The sequence below is a fragment of the Frieseomelitta varia genome, unplaced genomic scaffold (assembly GCF_011392965.1).
Source record: "Frieseomelitta varia isolate USP_RPSP 00005682 unplaced genomic scaffold, Fvar_1.2 scaffold_885, whole genome shotgun sequence".
Lineage (NCBI taxonomy): Eukaryota > Metazoa > Arthropoda > Insecta > Hymenoptera > Apidae > Frieseomelitta > Frieseomelitta varia.
This window is the reverse complement of record NW_025110684.1, coordinates 457327-472603: the sequence shown is the minus strand read 5'-3', so window position 1 is coordinate 472603 and position 15277 is coordinate 457327. Positions and strand designations below refer to the sequence as shown.

General features: G+C 27.4%; 4 protein-coding genes across 7 annotated transcripts; 3 read left to right on the top strand and 1 right to left on the bottom strand.

Moving 5' to 3' along the window:
• Positions 1–1257: 1257 nt before the first annotated feature.
• On the bottom strand, positions 1258–5674 carry LOC122537030 (dnaJ homolog subfamily C member 16). Its single transcript, XM_043669909.1, has 12 exons — positions 5131–5674; positions 4779–4845; positions 4512–4708; positions 4118–4398; positions 3819–4009; positions 3407–3741; positions 3035–3338; positions 2797–2945; positions 2491–2715; positions 2212–2425; positions 2027–2134; positions 1258–1902 (listed from the first exon to the last, which is right to left on the bottom strand). The coding sequence occupies exons 1-12, from the start codon at positions 5382–5384 to the stop codon at positions 1777–1779; spliced, it is 2451 nt and encodes an 816-aa protein (XP_043525844.1). The 5' UTR covers positions 5385–5674; the 3' UTR covers positions 1258–1776.
• A 664-nt stretch (positions 5675–6338) lies between these two features.
• LOC122537035 (MICOS complex subunit Mic10-like) lies at positions 6339–7573 on the top strand. Of its 2 annotated transcripts, XM_043669922.1 has the most exons (3): positions 6361–6672; positions 6764–6811; positions 7295–7573. In XM_043669922.1, the coding sequence occupies exons 1-3, from the start codon at positions 6600–6602 to the stop codon at positions 7447–7449; spliced, it is 276 nt and encodes a 91-aa protein (XP_043525857.1). In that variant the 5' UTR covers positions 6361–6599; the 3' UTR covers positions 7450–7573. The 2 variants fall into 2 exon arrangements, with proteins under 2 accessions (XP_043525858.1, XP_043525857.1); XM_043669923.1 differs by lacking the exon at positions 6764–6811 and having other exon boundaries at positions 6339–6672.
• A 477-nt stretch (positions 7574–8050) lies between these two features.
• On the top strand, positions 8051–12956 carry LOC122537027 (AP-3 complex subunit beta-2). Of its 2 annotated transcripts, none has more exons than XM_043669906.1 (10): positions 8051–8561; positions 9052–9127; positions 9308–9889; positions 9968–10264; positions 10367–10634; positions 10702–11409; positions 11492–11770; positions 11855–12126; positions 12201–12565; positions 12627–12956. In XM_043669906.1, the coding sequence occupies exons 1-10, from the start codon at positions 8428–8430 to the stop codon at positions 12778–12780; spliced, it is 3135 nt and encodes a 1044-aa protein (XP_043525841.1). In that variant the 5' UTR covers positions 8051–8427; the 3' UTR covers positions 12781–12956. The 2 variants fall into 2 exon arrangements, with proteins under 2 accessions (XP_043525841.1, XP_043525840.1); XM_043669905.1 differs by having other exon boundaries at positions 8052–8561; positions 11474–11770.
• Positions 12957–13456: 500 nt separating this feature from the next.
• On the top strand, positions 13457–15082 carry LOC122537018 (60S ribosomal protein L6-like). Of its 2 annotated transcripts, none has more exons than XM_043669891.1 (4): positions 13457–13510; positions 14018–14209; positions 14288–14561; positions 14655–15082. In XM_043669891.1, the coding sequence occupies exons 2-4, from the start codon at positions 14018–14020 to the stop codon at positions 14999–15001; spliced, it is 813 nt and encodes a 270-aa protein (XP_043525826.1). In that variant the 5' UTR covers positions 13457–13510; the 3' UTR covers positions 15002–15082. The 2 variants fall into 2 exon arrangements, with proteins under 2 accessions (XP_043525826.1, XP_043525827.1); XM_043669892.1 differs by having other exon boundaries at positions 13495–13541.
• Positions 15083–15277: the final 195 nt, after the last annotated feature.

Here is a 15277-nt window from a genome sequence, read left to right as displayed (position 1 = left end):
TTAAATATCTTTATAGAATGTATACACAATGTAAACAATTTTTTATATATAATTTTCTTCCATGCATTAAAAAATTCCGAGCATAATTTTATGAAACATGATTCATGTATATCGTAAACGTAAACTGATTCTTCGATAATAGTCATCTTATAAGTCATGCCATTTCAATTTTTGTTATTTAAGATTCTTTTAAACAGATCACTATGTTTTATAAAATAATTGTGTATAATTTAACTAGTTATACTCTTTAACGATCATAATTACATAATTAATTCAAATATGATCAATCCTTTCCAAATTATAAAAAAGATAAGAAGAAAGAAAAAATAAAGAAAAGAATCTGTATTTATCACTTCTGTACAATATTAATAACTTGTATTTGATATATATTTTTTCCTTGGAAAGTGTAAAATGAAATTCGTTTGATTAAGTAAATTATCACTAAAAATAATTATTATATAAAAGGAACGCTTAATTTTAATAATTCGCTAATATAGTTTTATAAACAATTCGATAAAAAGTAGAAATATAAAATTTTATAGTTAATAAAAACTGAAGTATAAATTCACATATAATAGATTTAAATCACGAATAATATAAATTGAAAAATGAGCTATCTGTTTTGAATGCTTCTAGTATGAAAATGACATTACTTATATGATGACTTAACAAATGGACAATGTAATGATTCTCTGTAATTATTCAAAATATAATTTAAAGATAGATTATTTAAATGTAGCTGAAAAAGGGACTAGCTTTTATATTATTTATTGTTCTCTATGAGAATATTAATCATTCTCTTTCCATCAACTATAAATCGTTTATTATAAAGCACGTAATTATTTATTATTATCTTTAACATTATCATAAATGTTCAATCAAAACTTGCATCAACAAATGGATAAACATACAAGTACTTTTGTTATCAATCTTCATAAACAAATAAAAATACATGGATAAAAAACATACAATAAAAATATCTATTCATAGAAGAACATGTATATTCTTAAACATTAACATTATACATACAAAGTTTGATAAAAAAGAAAAGAATGGCTCTATGAATACAAATAATGAACAATTTTCACATAGTAATATATATAATAAAAATGACCAAATTAACGAGTTTCCCAATCAATGAGTTAAAGAAATTAAAAAATAAATTTAATTAATATTTTGTTACATATCAATAAACAGATTTCTCAAGAATAAAAATTATATATAAATAGTATTACAATATTTTTTTATCAAACCTCGTATGTTTTAACTTAATTAATGGTATAAAAGTAACTATATACCATGGTATAGATTACGTTGAAGGAAAAAAAAATCATTGACTTGTTATAAATATATATAAATATACAGAGCCTAATATTTAAACATTTAATATAAATACTGTTATGTCTTTAATGGCATCGACTAGAATTATTTAAAAAATATTATTAAAAATGACGAGAGAGTTCTTATTACTTATGAAAATTGACGAAAATAATGTAACTTTGAATCTATAAGAGCTTTATCAACTATTATGACAATTTATAAAATTCTTTTTTAAGTGTAGTTAATGGAATATCTAAATTTTATGTGTACAGAAAACCGCGCGTGAATTAATAAATAATCATGTACATATAATGAATATGTCCTAACTTTATATGAAATTAAAAGATACGTTTAAATTGTATAGGATTTTTAAATGACGTGATATTGTTGACTAGTTGGATCCCTTTTTCTATTGCAAAAAGTATACACGTTACCAAAATGTATACCAATCTTCATTTACTTGGCAGTGAACTCGGGCCAATAATTTACATAATAACGATGTGTTAAACCTTCGAATAGCCTATCCAGCCACATTGGTAAACCATCCAAAAGATTGTCCTGGCATAAAACATTATTTCCACCCTATAATATATAAAAATTAGTAAATTTAAAGAGAAGTTCAACATTTAAAAACTTTATAAATGATAATAAAGTTTATTCAACGATTCATATTGATTATATATTTTAAAATATATAACTATATTACCTCTTCTTCAGAAACATCAGATTCATTGGAACTGTCAAAACCTATAAATGCGCCAGCTTCTGCATCATCTGTTCTTCGAGATAACTGTTTCGTTATTCGCTCTATTCTCTGTGTATATAAATATCATTAAAATTCACACTTTTTTACATATTTAATAAGTGAGTGCTTAAATATATAACATATACCTTAGAACCCTTGCCTTTAGTACACTCTGGATGTTTAGCATGGTACATACAAAAATATTTACGATGACCATTTAAAGATAATACAGTGCCAACACAATTCTTGGCATTTATGTTTAGTTCTTTTTGTTCTGGCAAAGTGAGAGATAGCAGTTTTTTGTACCACTCTAACCCTCTTTCAAGAGACAAATGTCCAAACATAAGAGTTTTATTTTTCCTGTAATAATATCAATTATTCTTGAATTATAAATACATATTTTTTTATAAATATGTTAAACTTACCTATAAGGCCACACAGCTTTATGAAAAGCTGGTAATAATTTTAATCTACTTTGAACGTCGACTAATAATATAATGGTTCTACAGCCTGGTTTTAATAGTCGAACTAAACCATTATATTTCTCTGCCCGCAATTCGTGTAATCGCAATTGTGGCTGTGACTGCGTTGGTTTACCGTTATCCTTACATTGAGCACGTTCAGCTTGAATACTTGCTTCCTCTAATTTTCTATATAATTTTATAAACTAACATAAATAAAGTAGGAAGTGTATCAAATGAAGTGCATCATTTCAAAGCCATTTTACTTACGCTAGATACGACATCCCATATCCCGCAGCACCAATTAACATTAAAGTAGCAATTACTGATACTAAAGGCAATATTTGCTCTTTAGTAAGACTATCCGAAATATAATCTACAGCTAGTAATGCTTTTCCAATAAGTTTGTCTACAGTACCCTATACAAAATTACAATTATAAGTTAATTATAAGTAATTATAAGTACAAATATAATCTTAATTTAGAAAAAAAAAAAGAGACTGCAAACCTGTGCATGTTCATCTGCTAATTCACCTACAACTGCGGCATATGGTAAAGCTTCAGATGCACGCAATAATCTTTGTATAGTTTGTTCTAAGTTGCGACGTGTTTCATTCCACTGAGTTTCATCTTGAGCAGCTTCAATCCAACCAGTAGGTAACCATTCATATTTCAAATGATTTGCATCCCTTCTCCAAATAATGACAATATGTAATAAAGGTTCTAAAGGACTGCCTTCCCCCGTTGATAGTGCTGACACAAATTCTGGTTGTGTATCTTTAAATACGTATGTATATCGGACTCTTTCAGTACTGTAATCAGATATAATAAAGTAAAATGATCGATATACATTGTTATTATTATCTATCAATTATTATACCTGTAAGATGATTCTAAAGCTGCTTGTCTAAACTTATGTCTAGCTAAATCATGAAGGGGGCTATTTTGTTGTGATATTAAAACTGCACATAATCGTTTTTGAGGTCTTAACCACTCAGGTGGACAAACTGAATCTAACATTGCTTGATTTGAAAGTCTTGGTAAAGAAAGAAATTTATTATTTGAAATAACATTGTGCATTGTATCACTTGATATATCTTTCATACTAACGGACGCCATAGGTTTCTCAGAATTTTCATTAAATAATAATAAAGTATCCAAGTCCACGGAGATTTTATACTTTACTACAATAAGTTCAGTATCTGATTTTCCCGTCTGCAAAAAATAGATTGCAACTAAAATAATTGAAAAACTAAATAATTTAATTGAAGATGAATAGAAATAAAGGGTACCTGAACAAAACCAAATGCAACACGATCTCTGTAATAAAATGCAATGAATAGATATCGTAATCTTACAGATTCCTTCTTGTCAAATATTAAAGCTCGAATTCGATTATCTATCCATCCTGAGAGAAAATTATCTATATTATTTTTATTTATATTAAGTATTAATTTGTATGGAAATTTGTTTCGTAAGAAGTCTGTAAGAGAAATAAAAAATTTAGTTCCATCATAATACGGAATTGTATTATATAATATTATATTATATATACCAACAATTATATTGTATAATATTATATTATACATACCAACAATTTTTTGAATACTAAAAAGAGATTCTTTGTATACACTTGTACGACCATCTATTGTGACAACAAGACATGGTAATGAATGAATTCCTAGTTTCCTTGCTAAAGCAGACTCCTTCTCAGCATGTACGGTTGCTAAACCAAGACCCAATGGCTCTAACTCGTCGATCAAACGTCGCCATGTTGGTTCTACTTGTAAACATGCAAAGCACCAATCTGAATAAAATAATATCAGATAAGGTGTACGGAAAGTTTTTGGTACTATAACATTTTCAAATGACCTGCAAAAATCACAAAACATGTAAAATTTCAGTTACTCAGGCAGATGATTATAATGTTTTCAAAATTGAAATATCTAAAATAACTAGATACTTTTTAATAGAATAATACAAACCGATATGTGATGCTCATCTTATAGAAAAGTGAAATATCTCGATTTTGGTAATGAAACTTGAAGTTTCTAGCAAACAGTTCTTCCAATGGATCAAAGACATTGTTAAAGTGACTATTGTCTCTCCTTTGCCTAGAAATATTTTCTTCTGTAATTCCGTGATTATCAAATTTCTTTCTTCTTTCTGGATCAGTTAAGATCTAAAAATGAAAGGGATTTTAATAAAAAAAAGATACCTATTGCCATATTTTTCACTGATATTAATTTTACCTCATAAGCTTTAGTAATTTCCACAAATTTATTTTCTGCACCCGGGTGATCAGTTTTATCTGGATGCCTGAGGAAATAAAATTTGAAAAAATAAATTTAAGTAATTGTAAATTCAAGTAATTGTGCTATGTTTTAAAAGGAGGGAAACAAGGGAATTCAAATATATTTTAACCATTAGTGTACTTTAGTATGATCTTGATGAAGTGTGTAATTCTAAATATAAAATAGCTTATTTTTGTTAATAGCATGCAACTTCAGTATACTCAAACGGTTTCTAAAATATAGAGAAATAAGAGTGAGTGTTAATCTTTGCGAAACGACAATAATGTACAGAAGTGTATCCAATACGTACCACTCTTTGACAAGATTTTTATACGCTTTTCGAATTTCTTGTAAAGTCGCACGTTTGTGAACACCTAATATTTTATACGGATTTCCCAATGACTCGCTTGCGCTGACCGCCGACAATTGGTGGGTTGTTACGACAAAGATCACAATAAAAAATGAGAACCTCATTAATGATTCGATGTTACTCGCTTTTCTATTAATATTAGTTGATCGTTTGCCTATTGACTCAGAGGTTCTTAAAAAATTAATCGATAACATTATTTGCGACGCAGTTTTAACATGAATATATATCTAGCTGATTTGCAACACTTTAACATCGAGTCTGCATCGATTAAAACTATCCCTTTCTCGTCTTGCAATACGTAACGAACATGTTCAAGTCACGAATTTTCCCCTTATTTTTGCAACGGAAACTTTGTCATTGGAATTTTATGGTGATGTTTCTCGACAACCATCTTGTCAGATCGAGTATACACAGAGAACACTAAATCTTGAAATGCTGTAGTAGGATAAGATAGAATCGATTAAGAGAGGGCGTTGAAATGCATCTTTATCTTTTCCATATTTATTTTCCTTTGTAATTTTAAAAAGTAAAATATGTATATTATATTATTTAGATTATAAATACACATATTACTTATCGATTCAATTACCCAATACAAACTAAGATACAAGGATTTATTTTAGTAAATTATGTATTTCTTCATAGTCATACCGAAAAATTTATCTTTACTTTAAATTACAAAATTACGTCTTTTCACGTTAGTTACTCCTTTTGAAAGAACTTAATAACGAATTAGAAAAAAAGTAGCTATATATTTTTAATTGCATTCGTTATTTGTTATCATAATCATGCAAATTTTTTCATATACAAATTTTATATCTGAAAGAAAAAATTAATTTCTATGGTATGTTCTGTTTATAGAAATTTTATATGAGAAATTATTAAACTATTTAGTGATTTATTTTTGAATTTAGTAACTAAAATTCTGGTGGCGCCACAGAATCTCTCTCTCTCTCTCCCCCTTCCTCCCTCCCTCCCTCTCTTTCTATTCCCCTCCAAAAATTTATAAAAATAGATCGAGCGATTTCCAACGAAATTAACAAACAAATTGATTATCTGTTCCTAAAAAAAGCACATTTTTCGAATAAACTTAACGAATATGTGAAATTATAAAGAATTGTTTTCTGCCGTAGCTTACATTAGTATGTAACATATATACATATTCCGCATGTCCCTACATACTCTCTTGTTTGAACGATGGGGACCATCTAATTATATTGATTTTGTTGTCATCTATTATATCACACGTTCATTTGTATCATTTAAAAAAGATATAGAAGAAATATTGAATTCTCAATAACGTTATTTCTCATGAATAAATCAATGTCTCAATGCTGTTCTTTCCCAATGGTCATAGACTGACGTGTGACATAACATCCAATATTATAGATCTACTTTAATATAGAAAAATGGCTACTTGGGCTGAGGACGAAATTGGGCGAAAATGGGATCGTTGTTTCACTGATGCTATATTTAAATTTGGTAATTATTATCTAATAATTGAAACTGTGCGGGACTTTGAAATGATAAAAGATTGAGTATATTTATTATAATAATAACGACGTTTCCATAGGAGGAGGAATTCTACTTGGAGGAGTAGTTTCTCTATTTTTTTTCAAACGTAAGTTTCAAATCATTTAGGACATTAAAAATCTACATATATTTTCCAATGATTAATAAAAATTTACATGTAATATTGTAATAGATGTAATTAATTTTTATTCAATTAATTCAGAGAAGATATACATTATTGAAAATTAAGTTCAATTCCTGACTGAAAAATACAAATAATATAACGTTATTGATTTTATTGCATATAATTTTACATTTTCACGCAAATATTTTTCCAAATTTTGAAATTTGACTGATGAAAGTTGTCTCGTTACGTATGTAATATAGGTTAGGTTTCACGATATCTTGTATGTGAAATCTTTATATGATATTAATTTGTAGATATTTCCAAATATCTACTAACTTCTTAATTAGGTAGTTTAATCCATTAATTTTAATAATAAGTATTTTAATAAATATATAAATATGTATATATATGTTATTATATGAATATATATGTATTATGATAATATAAATATTAATTTTCTTTTAGGAAGAAAGTGGCCTATTATAACTGGTGGAGGCTTTGGATTAGGTATGGCATATGCTAATTGTCAAGAAGATTTAAATTCTACAATAAGACAACAAAAATCAAGAGAATGTAAATCAGATAAAAAAAAACTGCCCGAAGAAAAGAAAAGTTCTTAGCAAACTTTCTGTAAAAAAAATTGTTATGCTGTTACCAAACAACATACAATATACCAATAAACTAGTTGAACTTGTATTATAGTGTCATACAAAATAAACTCTTTCATAATTATTAATATAATTTTAAAATGTGAAATATACATATTTATTATTTTATTAGCATTTAAAGATAAATATTCAGATGATAAATAAAATATTTATTTTCTATATCTAGTACTTTTAATGTTTTTAATATCTTATAGTTATATTTTCACTTACAATATTACATGTAAAGAGAAATTCGGTCATATTAGTACAAACAATAAAGTGTGTGACATCAGTATCATTAGATTTGAATAAACAAAAAGAAATATTGCAATTATCAGTATTAAATATATATCGTAAAACGAATAAATTATCATTTGTTCTCAAGTAACTTATTTGTTACATATTTTATTATTCAAGTAAAATGTCGAACATTGATAGTTAAAAAATATTGCTTACATTACAAATTCTTTAAAGTATGTCGAATATTTTATCTAGCTAATATAATCCGTATGATCCATGTTTCTTATCACAATTAAATATTCCCGCGTCTATCTGTGCGAACAAAAGTTACTAGATTGGTAACTTATTTGCAACGTGTGTGGCTTCGCCAACAATTTCGCCCTTTCACTCGTTATTTTTGGAAATGCTGCAGTTATTAACTTGTATTTTTTATTCTTACCAAATAAAATGAACGAAACGAATGTATTTATAAGAAATTAACGAAAAAAACAGATTCACGTATTAAGCTTTGTTTTTGGAGTTTTTCGTTCAAGACATTTCGACACATAAAACAGAATTTCTCTGAAAAAATGGATCTGACTCAAATCTAAACAGATATATTTGTTAATGCCTATTGAAAGCATTTTTGTATAACCGCGTATATTGGAGTGAAGTTTGCGTGATTGATACAAGAAAGAGAAATTACTTTGGTTTAATTGAAACTGAGATAAAATGTTGACTGCTGCTGCGAATTCCTTATCGAATAACGGAGGCTCGTACAGCAATGACAGACCATCTAGCACAGCAGATCCAGAATTTGCAACTGATCCTGCCTCGGGTGGATTTTTTCACTCTGATTATAAAAAGTGAATATTTTAATGAATATATGCTTAATAAAAAAAAGCTTATAGACTTTTAAATTTTCACTCAAATATAATAGAGAAATCTGACATACTTTTTCCAATAAGAAATCTTACATATTTTTTTTAAATATAATGGTATTTTACATTGATTTTATGCTATTATTTTAATTATTTTAATTTTATCTTGTAATGTTTACATTTTGCATTTATATTTTACACTTTCTGTGGTTTTGATTATATGCTTGAAGTGTTATAATTTTGACATACTTTAATATGTTATTTTTTTAATTTTTTAATTTTTTAAATTTCCTATAGAGTTTTGCATTATGTATTTAAAATATTAAAAATATAATACATATTTTTAATTATATTATAATTTCTAATGTTGATATTGTATTATAAGTGTGTTAATGCAACGTATATTATTATATATTAACGTATATTAAGTATATTAATAAAGAATATATAATGATAAAGGAATATTTCTTTTTAGACATGAAGACTTGAAACAAATGTTGGATAGCAATAAGGATGGACTTAAGTTAGAGGCTATGAAACGTATAATTGGGGTAATAAATCTTTTACATTTCTTTAATAATCTTTCATTAAATAAATAATGTGTACTTTATCATGTTACTGTTAAACAAAAGAACCTTTGACTGAGTTAATATTCCTTAATTCAACCTAATAAGTTCATATAAGATTAGTATGTTATATTATCAAGTAATTATAATAAACTATTTTTTCAGATGATAGCAAAAGGAAGAGATGCATCAGAATTATTTCCAGCTGTAGTAAAAAATGTTGTATCAAAGAATATAGAAGTGAAGAAATTAGTTTATGTTTATTTGGTGCGTTATGCCGAAGATCAACAAGATCTTGCACTTTTATCTATTTCTACATTTCAACGAGCATTAAAAGATCCTAATCAATTAATAAGAGCCAGTGCTTTAAGAGTACTTTCAAGTATACGAGTTTCTATGATAGTGCCTATAGTAATGCTTGCTATCAAAGATTCAGCCAGTGATATGTCACCATATGTTAGAAAAACTGCAGCACATGCAATTCCTAAACTTTATTCACTAGATTCTGAGCAAAAGGAAGAATTAATAGGCGTTTTAGAAAAATTATTATCAGATAAAACAACTCTTGTTGTGGGTTCTGCAGTAATGGCATTTGAAGATGTTTGTCCTGAAAGAATAGATTTGATACACAAAAATTATAGGAAGCTCTGTAATTTATTAGTAGATGTGGATGAATGGGGACAAGTCGTCATAGTCAACATGCTTACAAGATATGCAAGAACACAATTCGTTAATCCTAATGTAGATGTACGTATATTTTTTCAAAATTATGGGCAATCTATAAGATACATATAAGATTTATATCTTTTGAAACAATTGTTGTAGAACATAGAAGATGATGAAAATCGTCCGTTTTATGATTCTGATTCTGATTCGTCTAATACAAAAAAATCAAAATTGACAATAGATTCAGATCATCGATTATTATTGCGAAATACAAAACCTCTTTTACAAAGCAGAAATGCTTCTGTTGTAATGGCAGTATCTCAGTTATATCATCACACTGCACCACGAAGTGAAGTAATGATTGCTGCCAAAGCATTAATCAGATTATTAAGAGGACACAGGGAAGTTCAAAGCATAGTTCTTCACTGCATTGCTAGCATATCAATTGCCAGAAAGGTAATGTAAGTACTAATATAATTATTGCAAAATAATTTCTTATAAATATATAACAAATATTACTTTCATATGGAAGCTTGAATTTTTATTATTTTTACACAGGGAATGTTTGAACCTTTTCTTAAGTCATTCTTTGTAAGAACTTCAGATCCTACTCATATAAAACTTTTGAAATTAGATATTTTGACCAATTTAGCAACTGAAACAAGTATTGGAGTTATATTAAGGGAATTCCAAACTTATATTTCTAGTAGTGATAAAGAATTTGTTGGAGCTAGTATACAAGCAATTGGGAGATGTGCAAGTAATATAAAAGAAGTGACTGATACATGTTTGAATGGATTAGTTTCATTATTGAGTAATCGAGATGGTGAGTAATTATACTATAAAGTACAAAATTACATGTTATAAAAATTAAAATGTAATTTTTTATTCAGAGGCTGTTGTAGCAGAAAGTGTTGTTGTTATAAAGAAGTTATTACAAACTCAACCGAACGAACATAAAAATATAATTGCTCATATGGCAAAATTAATGGATTTCATAACTATACCACAAGCCAGAGCATCGATCTTGTGGCTCTTAGGAGAATATTCAGATAGAGTACCTAAAATAGCACCAGATGTGCTTAGAAAAATGGCTAAAAATTTTGTAAACGAACAAGATATTGTGAAGCTTCAAATTTTAAATTTAGCTGTAAAACTATGTCTAAATAATCCCATTCAAACCAAGCCATTTTGTCAATACGTTTTTCAGCTTGCAAAATACGATCAGAACTACGATATTAGAGATCGTGCACGTTTTTTGAGACGTTTCATTTTTGATGAGGATGGTCATACGAAAAAACTTCCACAGCTTGCGAAAAGAATATTTTTAGCACCAAAACCTGCACCAACTCTAACATCCAGGTTTAAAAATTCTGAATATCAGTTAGGGACATTGTCACATTATTTGGATATGCCATGTGCTGGTTACCGTCCTTTGCCATCTTTCCCTGATGTAGCTCCCGAACCATCAGTAAGGGATGTTGCAAGCGGCACTACTAGAAATGCAAGAGATGAATATTACAGGAAAGATAAGAAAGACAAAAAGGGAAAAGAAAAAGAGAAGCCTTTCTATAGTGATGAAGAAAGTGTTCAAGCAGATGGTACGTTCAAAATTACTAAACCTACAAATAAAATTCTAATTTTAATTTTTTTTTTAATTTTTAGAATTAAATAATGAAAATGAATCTTCAGATACTTCAACAAGTGATTCTTCAGATGATGAAAGTGACTCGTCTGAGTATATATCAGAATCTGAAAAATCTGAAACCGATGAAAATGAAAAAAAGAAATCTACTAAAGTATCTGACGAGTCAAACAGTGAGTCTGAAAGTGAAGAATCAGATTCTGAAGAATCATCCGAAAATTCTCAGGAAAGTGAAGAAGGAAATTACAAGACTTCAAATCAAGAAGCAGTAGAAAAACCAAAAAGCAACATTGATCTCCTTTTAGACTTAGATGATGGTAATATTATTGAATGTTTAGCAAGGAAAAAGCTTAAATATTATAGCAATTAAAATTTGTCGAAATTTTATTTGCCAATTTCAGTGATTCCAATGACGCCAGTTATGCCATTAAGCACAGGTGGTCTTTTTACTCCTATCAATTTGAATATTACAAATGATGTCAGAGAAGTTTCTGCTTCGTTTATTCCCATAAAGAAATCTGAATTATTAAGTAGTATTATGGGTCATGGTTTAAAAATTGAATACAGATTTACTAGGTCGCAGCACTTAGTAAGTGCTTATTTAGTTACTATTGAATTAACATTTTCAAACGAAGGTAGCGAACCTGTTAAAGAAATACAAGTTGGAGTAAAGGTAAATTTACATGATACATATGAGTCCTTTAATTGATAAATGAATTCTCCTTTTTTTTTTTTTTTTTTTAATAGAATTTACCAAAAGGAATGCTGATACATGATTTCACACAAATACCACTATTAGAAAAAAATTCAGAATTATCCACTACATTGGGAATCAATTTTAACGATTCCACACAACCAGCAAATTTTAATATTGATTTCATAATTGGAGAGGACACGCATTCCTGTTCAGTTATTATCAAAGCTCCAATTGGAGAAATAATAAGAGCCGTGCTATTGTCAGAAAGTATGTTTACAACTGAAAAAACCAAATTAAAAGGTATGAATGAACATGTTGCAAAAGTGCAATATTCTGGAAATAAAAAAGTTATTTCCCAAAAAGTTTTCGAGACTGCAAATGTTGCAATAGTATCTAGCAATGATGATGAACTCAGGTAAGAAAAGTTTGAATTATTAGATCATTCGAAGAGTTCTAAAATTTTTCCTTTTTCCCAGGTTTGCCGCCCATACTTTAGCATCAAAGTCTTTGGTATTAGTGACAATAAAAATGATAGGTAATGAATGTTTGGAAATCTGTGTTAATTGTGAAAAGATGGTAATAGGTTCTATCTTGTTAAATGAATTAAAAAGTAATTTAAAGATGAACTAAATATTTTCTACTTATAGTCATAAATTAAATATACACCGAATCTATTTACAATACTTGTATAAAATAAATATAAGACTCTTACAATGGTTAAGTGCATATATGTTTAATTCCGCATGAATATACACTAATTAAATATAAAAATTTAAATACAATATATTTGTTATGAGATCATTAAATTTTTATAATAAATTGAGATTATTGTTTAGTAAAATATATATGTCAATTTTGTAAACCGTATTCAATTATTTGTTAAGTTAATTACTCCCTAATAATATTATTTATACTCTTACATTACTATAAGTATTTGAACCCTCAAATTTGCTTCTCGGATCTATTTCTTCCCTTTTAATCGTGTACTTATATTCTTTGTATTCTTTCTTTTATATTCATTTGATTCGCATCTAATTGATTAATAATTGTATAATTAAGTTATTTAATTTCGAAATGTATATTTTTTTCCAATGTATCTTTTGCTATTTTCTATCATAGAAATAATCTTCATTGGTCAAAATAGTAATACAATTAAATATTGATTATTGCAACCATAAGAATAATAAGAAATTGTCTTATTGATACATTTCTTCCTGATTATTTGTATTTGAACTATTCAATTTGGTAACTGGTAACAATTATCGTATACAATCGATATTCGAGTTTCGATAATTATATATATCGACTATCGAATGAATAAGCGACACGTTCATTTAGTTGCACGATTTACAGTGAGAAGGTATGAGGTCAATAGACACAATGTTATCAAAGTAATCTTTTTATTGTAATAACAGAAATTTATACATTTCATTAAATTTTATGCATTTTAGATATCCTTCTTTTAAAGGAATATTATATTTTCTATTAATATTATATTATGATATTTTTAATATTTCATAATTTAAATTTGGAGAGATTAAAATTTGACATTTTATTGATTTTATATAAGAAAAAGTAAACATATTTTTTTAATTTTAAAATCATGATAATATCTTGTAACAAATTTAACCCAATGTTCTATTATTGTTTTAAGTATTAAAAATTTGATTACGAAAACATAACGATGACATAACCTTCACAACACGATGCATATGTTCAATTATAGGTTATGATAATAGAAATTAGATAAAGTTTTTGTTAAAAATTTTATCTTCATTTTTGTTAATTACGCTAGCCATAATTTATTTAAAACAAATATTAAAGTGAAAAATAAATCTATGACTATTAACTCATGTTTATTTTCTAGATGGCCGATACAATTGAATTAAAAGAAACAACAAACAAAAGTACTCTTGCAAAGACAAAAAAAGATGGAAAGAGAGGACGAATTAGGCCTAGAAATTACAATCTAGGGAATGGTGTTTATAGATTTAGTCGTACCCGCATGTTTCATAAGAAAGCCATCTATAAATTCATTGATAAGAAAACTCCAAAAACTGTATGTTAAACAATATCATATACATCATTCATTCTTGTTTATATTTATATTAATATTTTGTTTATGTAATGTATATAGGTTAAGCCTAAAAAACCAATCACCATTGAAAAGAAGATTAGTGGTGATAAAAATGGAGAGAAACGAATAGTATTATTAAAAAAGAGGCGTGCAAATTATCCTACTGCAGATCCAGTAACAGTGCATCATGCTAAGAAGTGTTTCCGTGATCATCACCGGTATTTGAGACCTTCATTGAAATCGGGAACTATTTGTATCCTACTAGCTGGCATTCATAAGGGAAAACGTGTTGTTTTCCTGAAGCAACTTAAGAGTGGTTTACTCTTAGTCACAGGTAAGATTTATTTAGATTTATTGTAATAAATTGAGTTATTGTTGTGAGATATTTAATGAAACTAGAATATTAATAAAATGTGTTTTAAAATAGGTCCTTTTTTGATCAATGGTTGTCCACTTCGTAGAGTTAGCCAGAATTATGTAATCGCCACGTCCACGCGTATCAATATTTCTGGTTTAAAGATTCCGGCCCACATCAATGACGATTATTTCAAAAGAAAACGCGAGAAACGCGCGAAGAAGGAAGAAGGAGATATTTTCAGTAAAAAGAAGGACGAATATAAACCAAATGATCAGAGAAAGGCTGATCAAAAATTGGTTGATAAATTTATAATCGTTGCTATTAAGAGAAACAAGGAGAAAAAAACATTATTCACGTATTTATCAGCGATGTTTGGACTGAGGAGCAGCCAATACCCACACAGATTAAAATTTTAATCTTTTGTGATTTGATTACAAATGTATATAATAAGAAATAAAATAAATTCTTTTGAAAACCTTGATTATAAATAATCATAATTATCTTTGTTTCTTTTTTGCTTTGTATAAAAAATGTTATATATAAAACTTTATATATAATGATAAAACAAAACTTAATATCAATTTGGAATATATAGAGGAAATAAGAAAAATTTACAATTTTAATATTTTTTTTATATTTATGAAGAATAAAGATTACTTACATAAGTTTTATCAGTGTAACAACTATTAGTT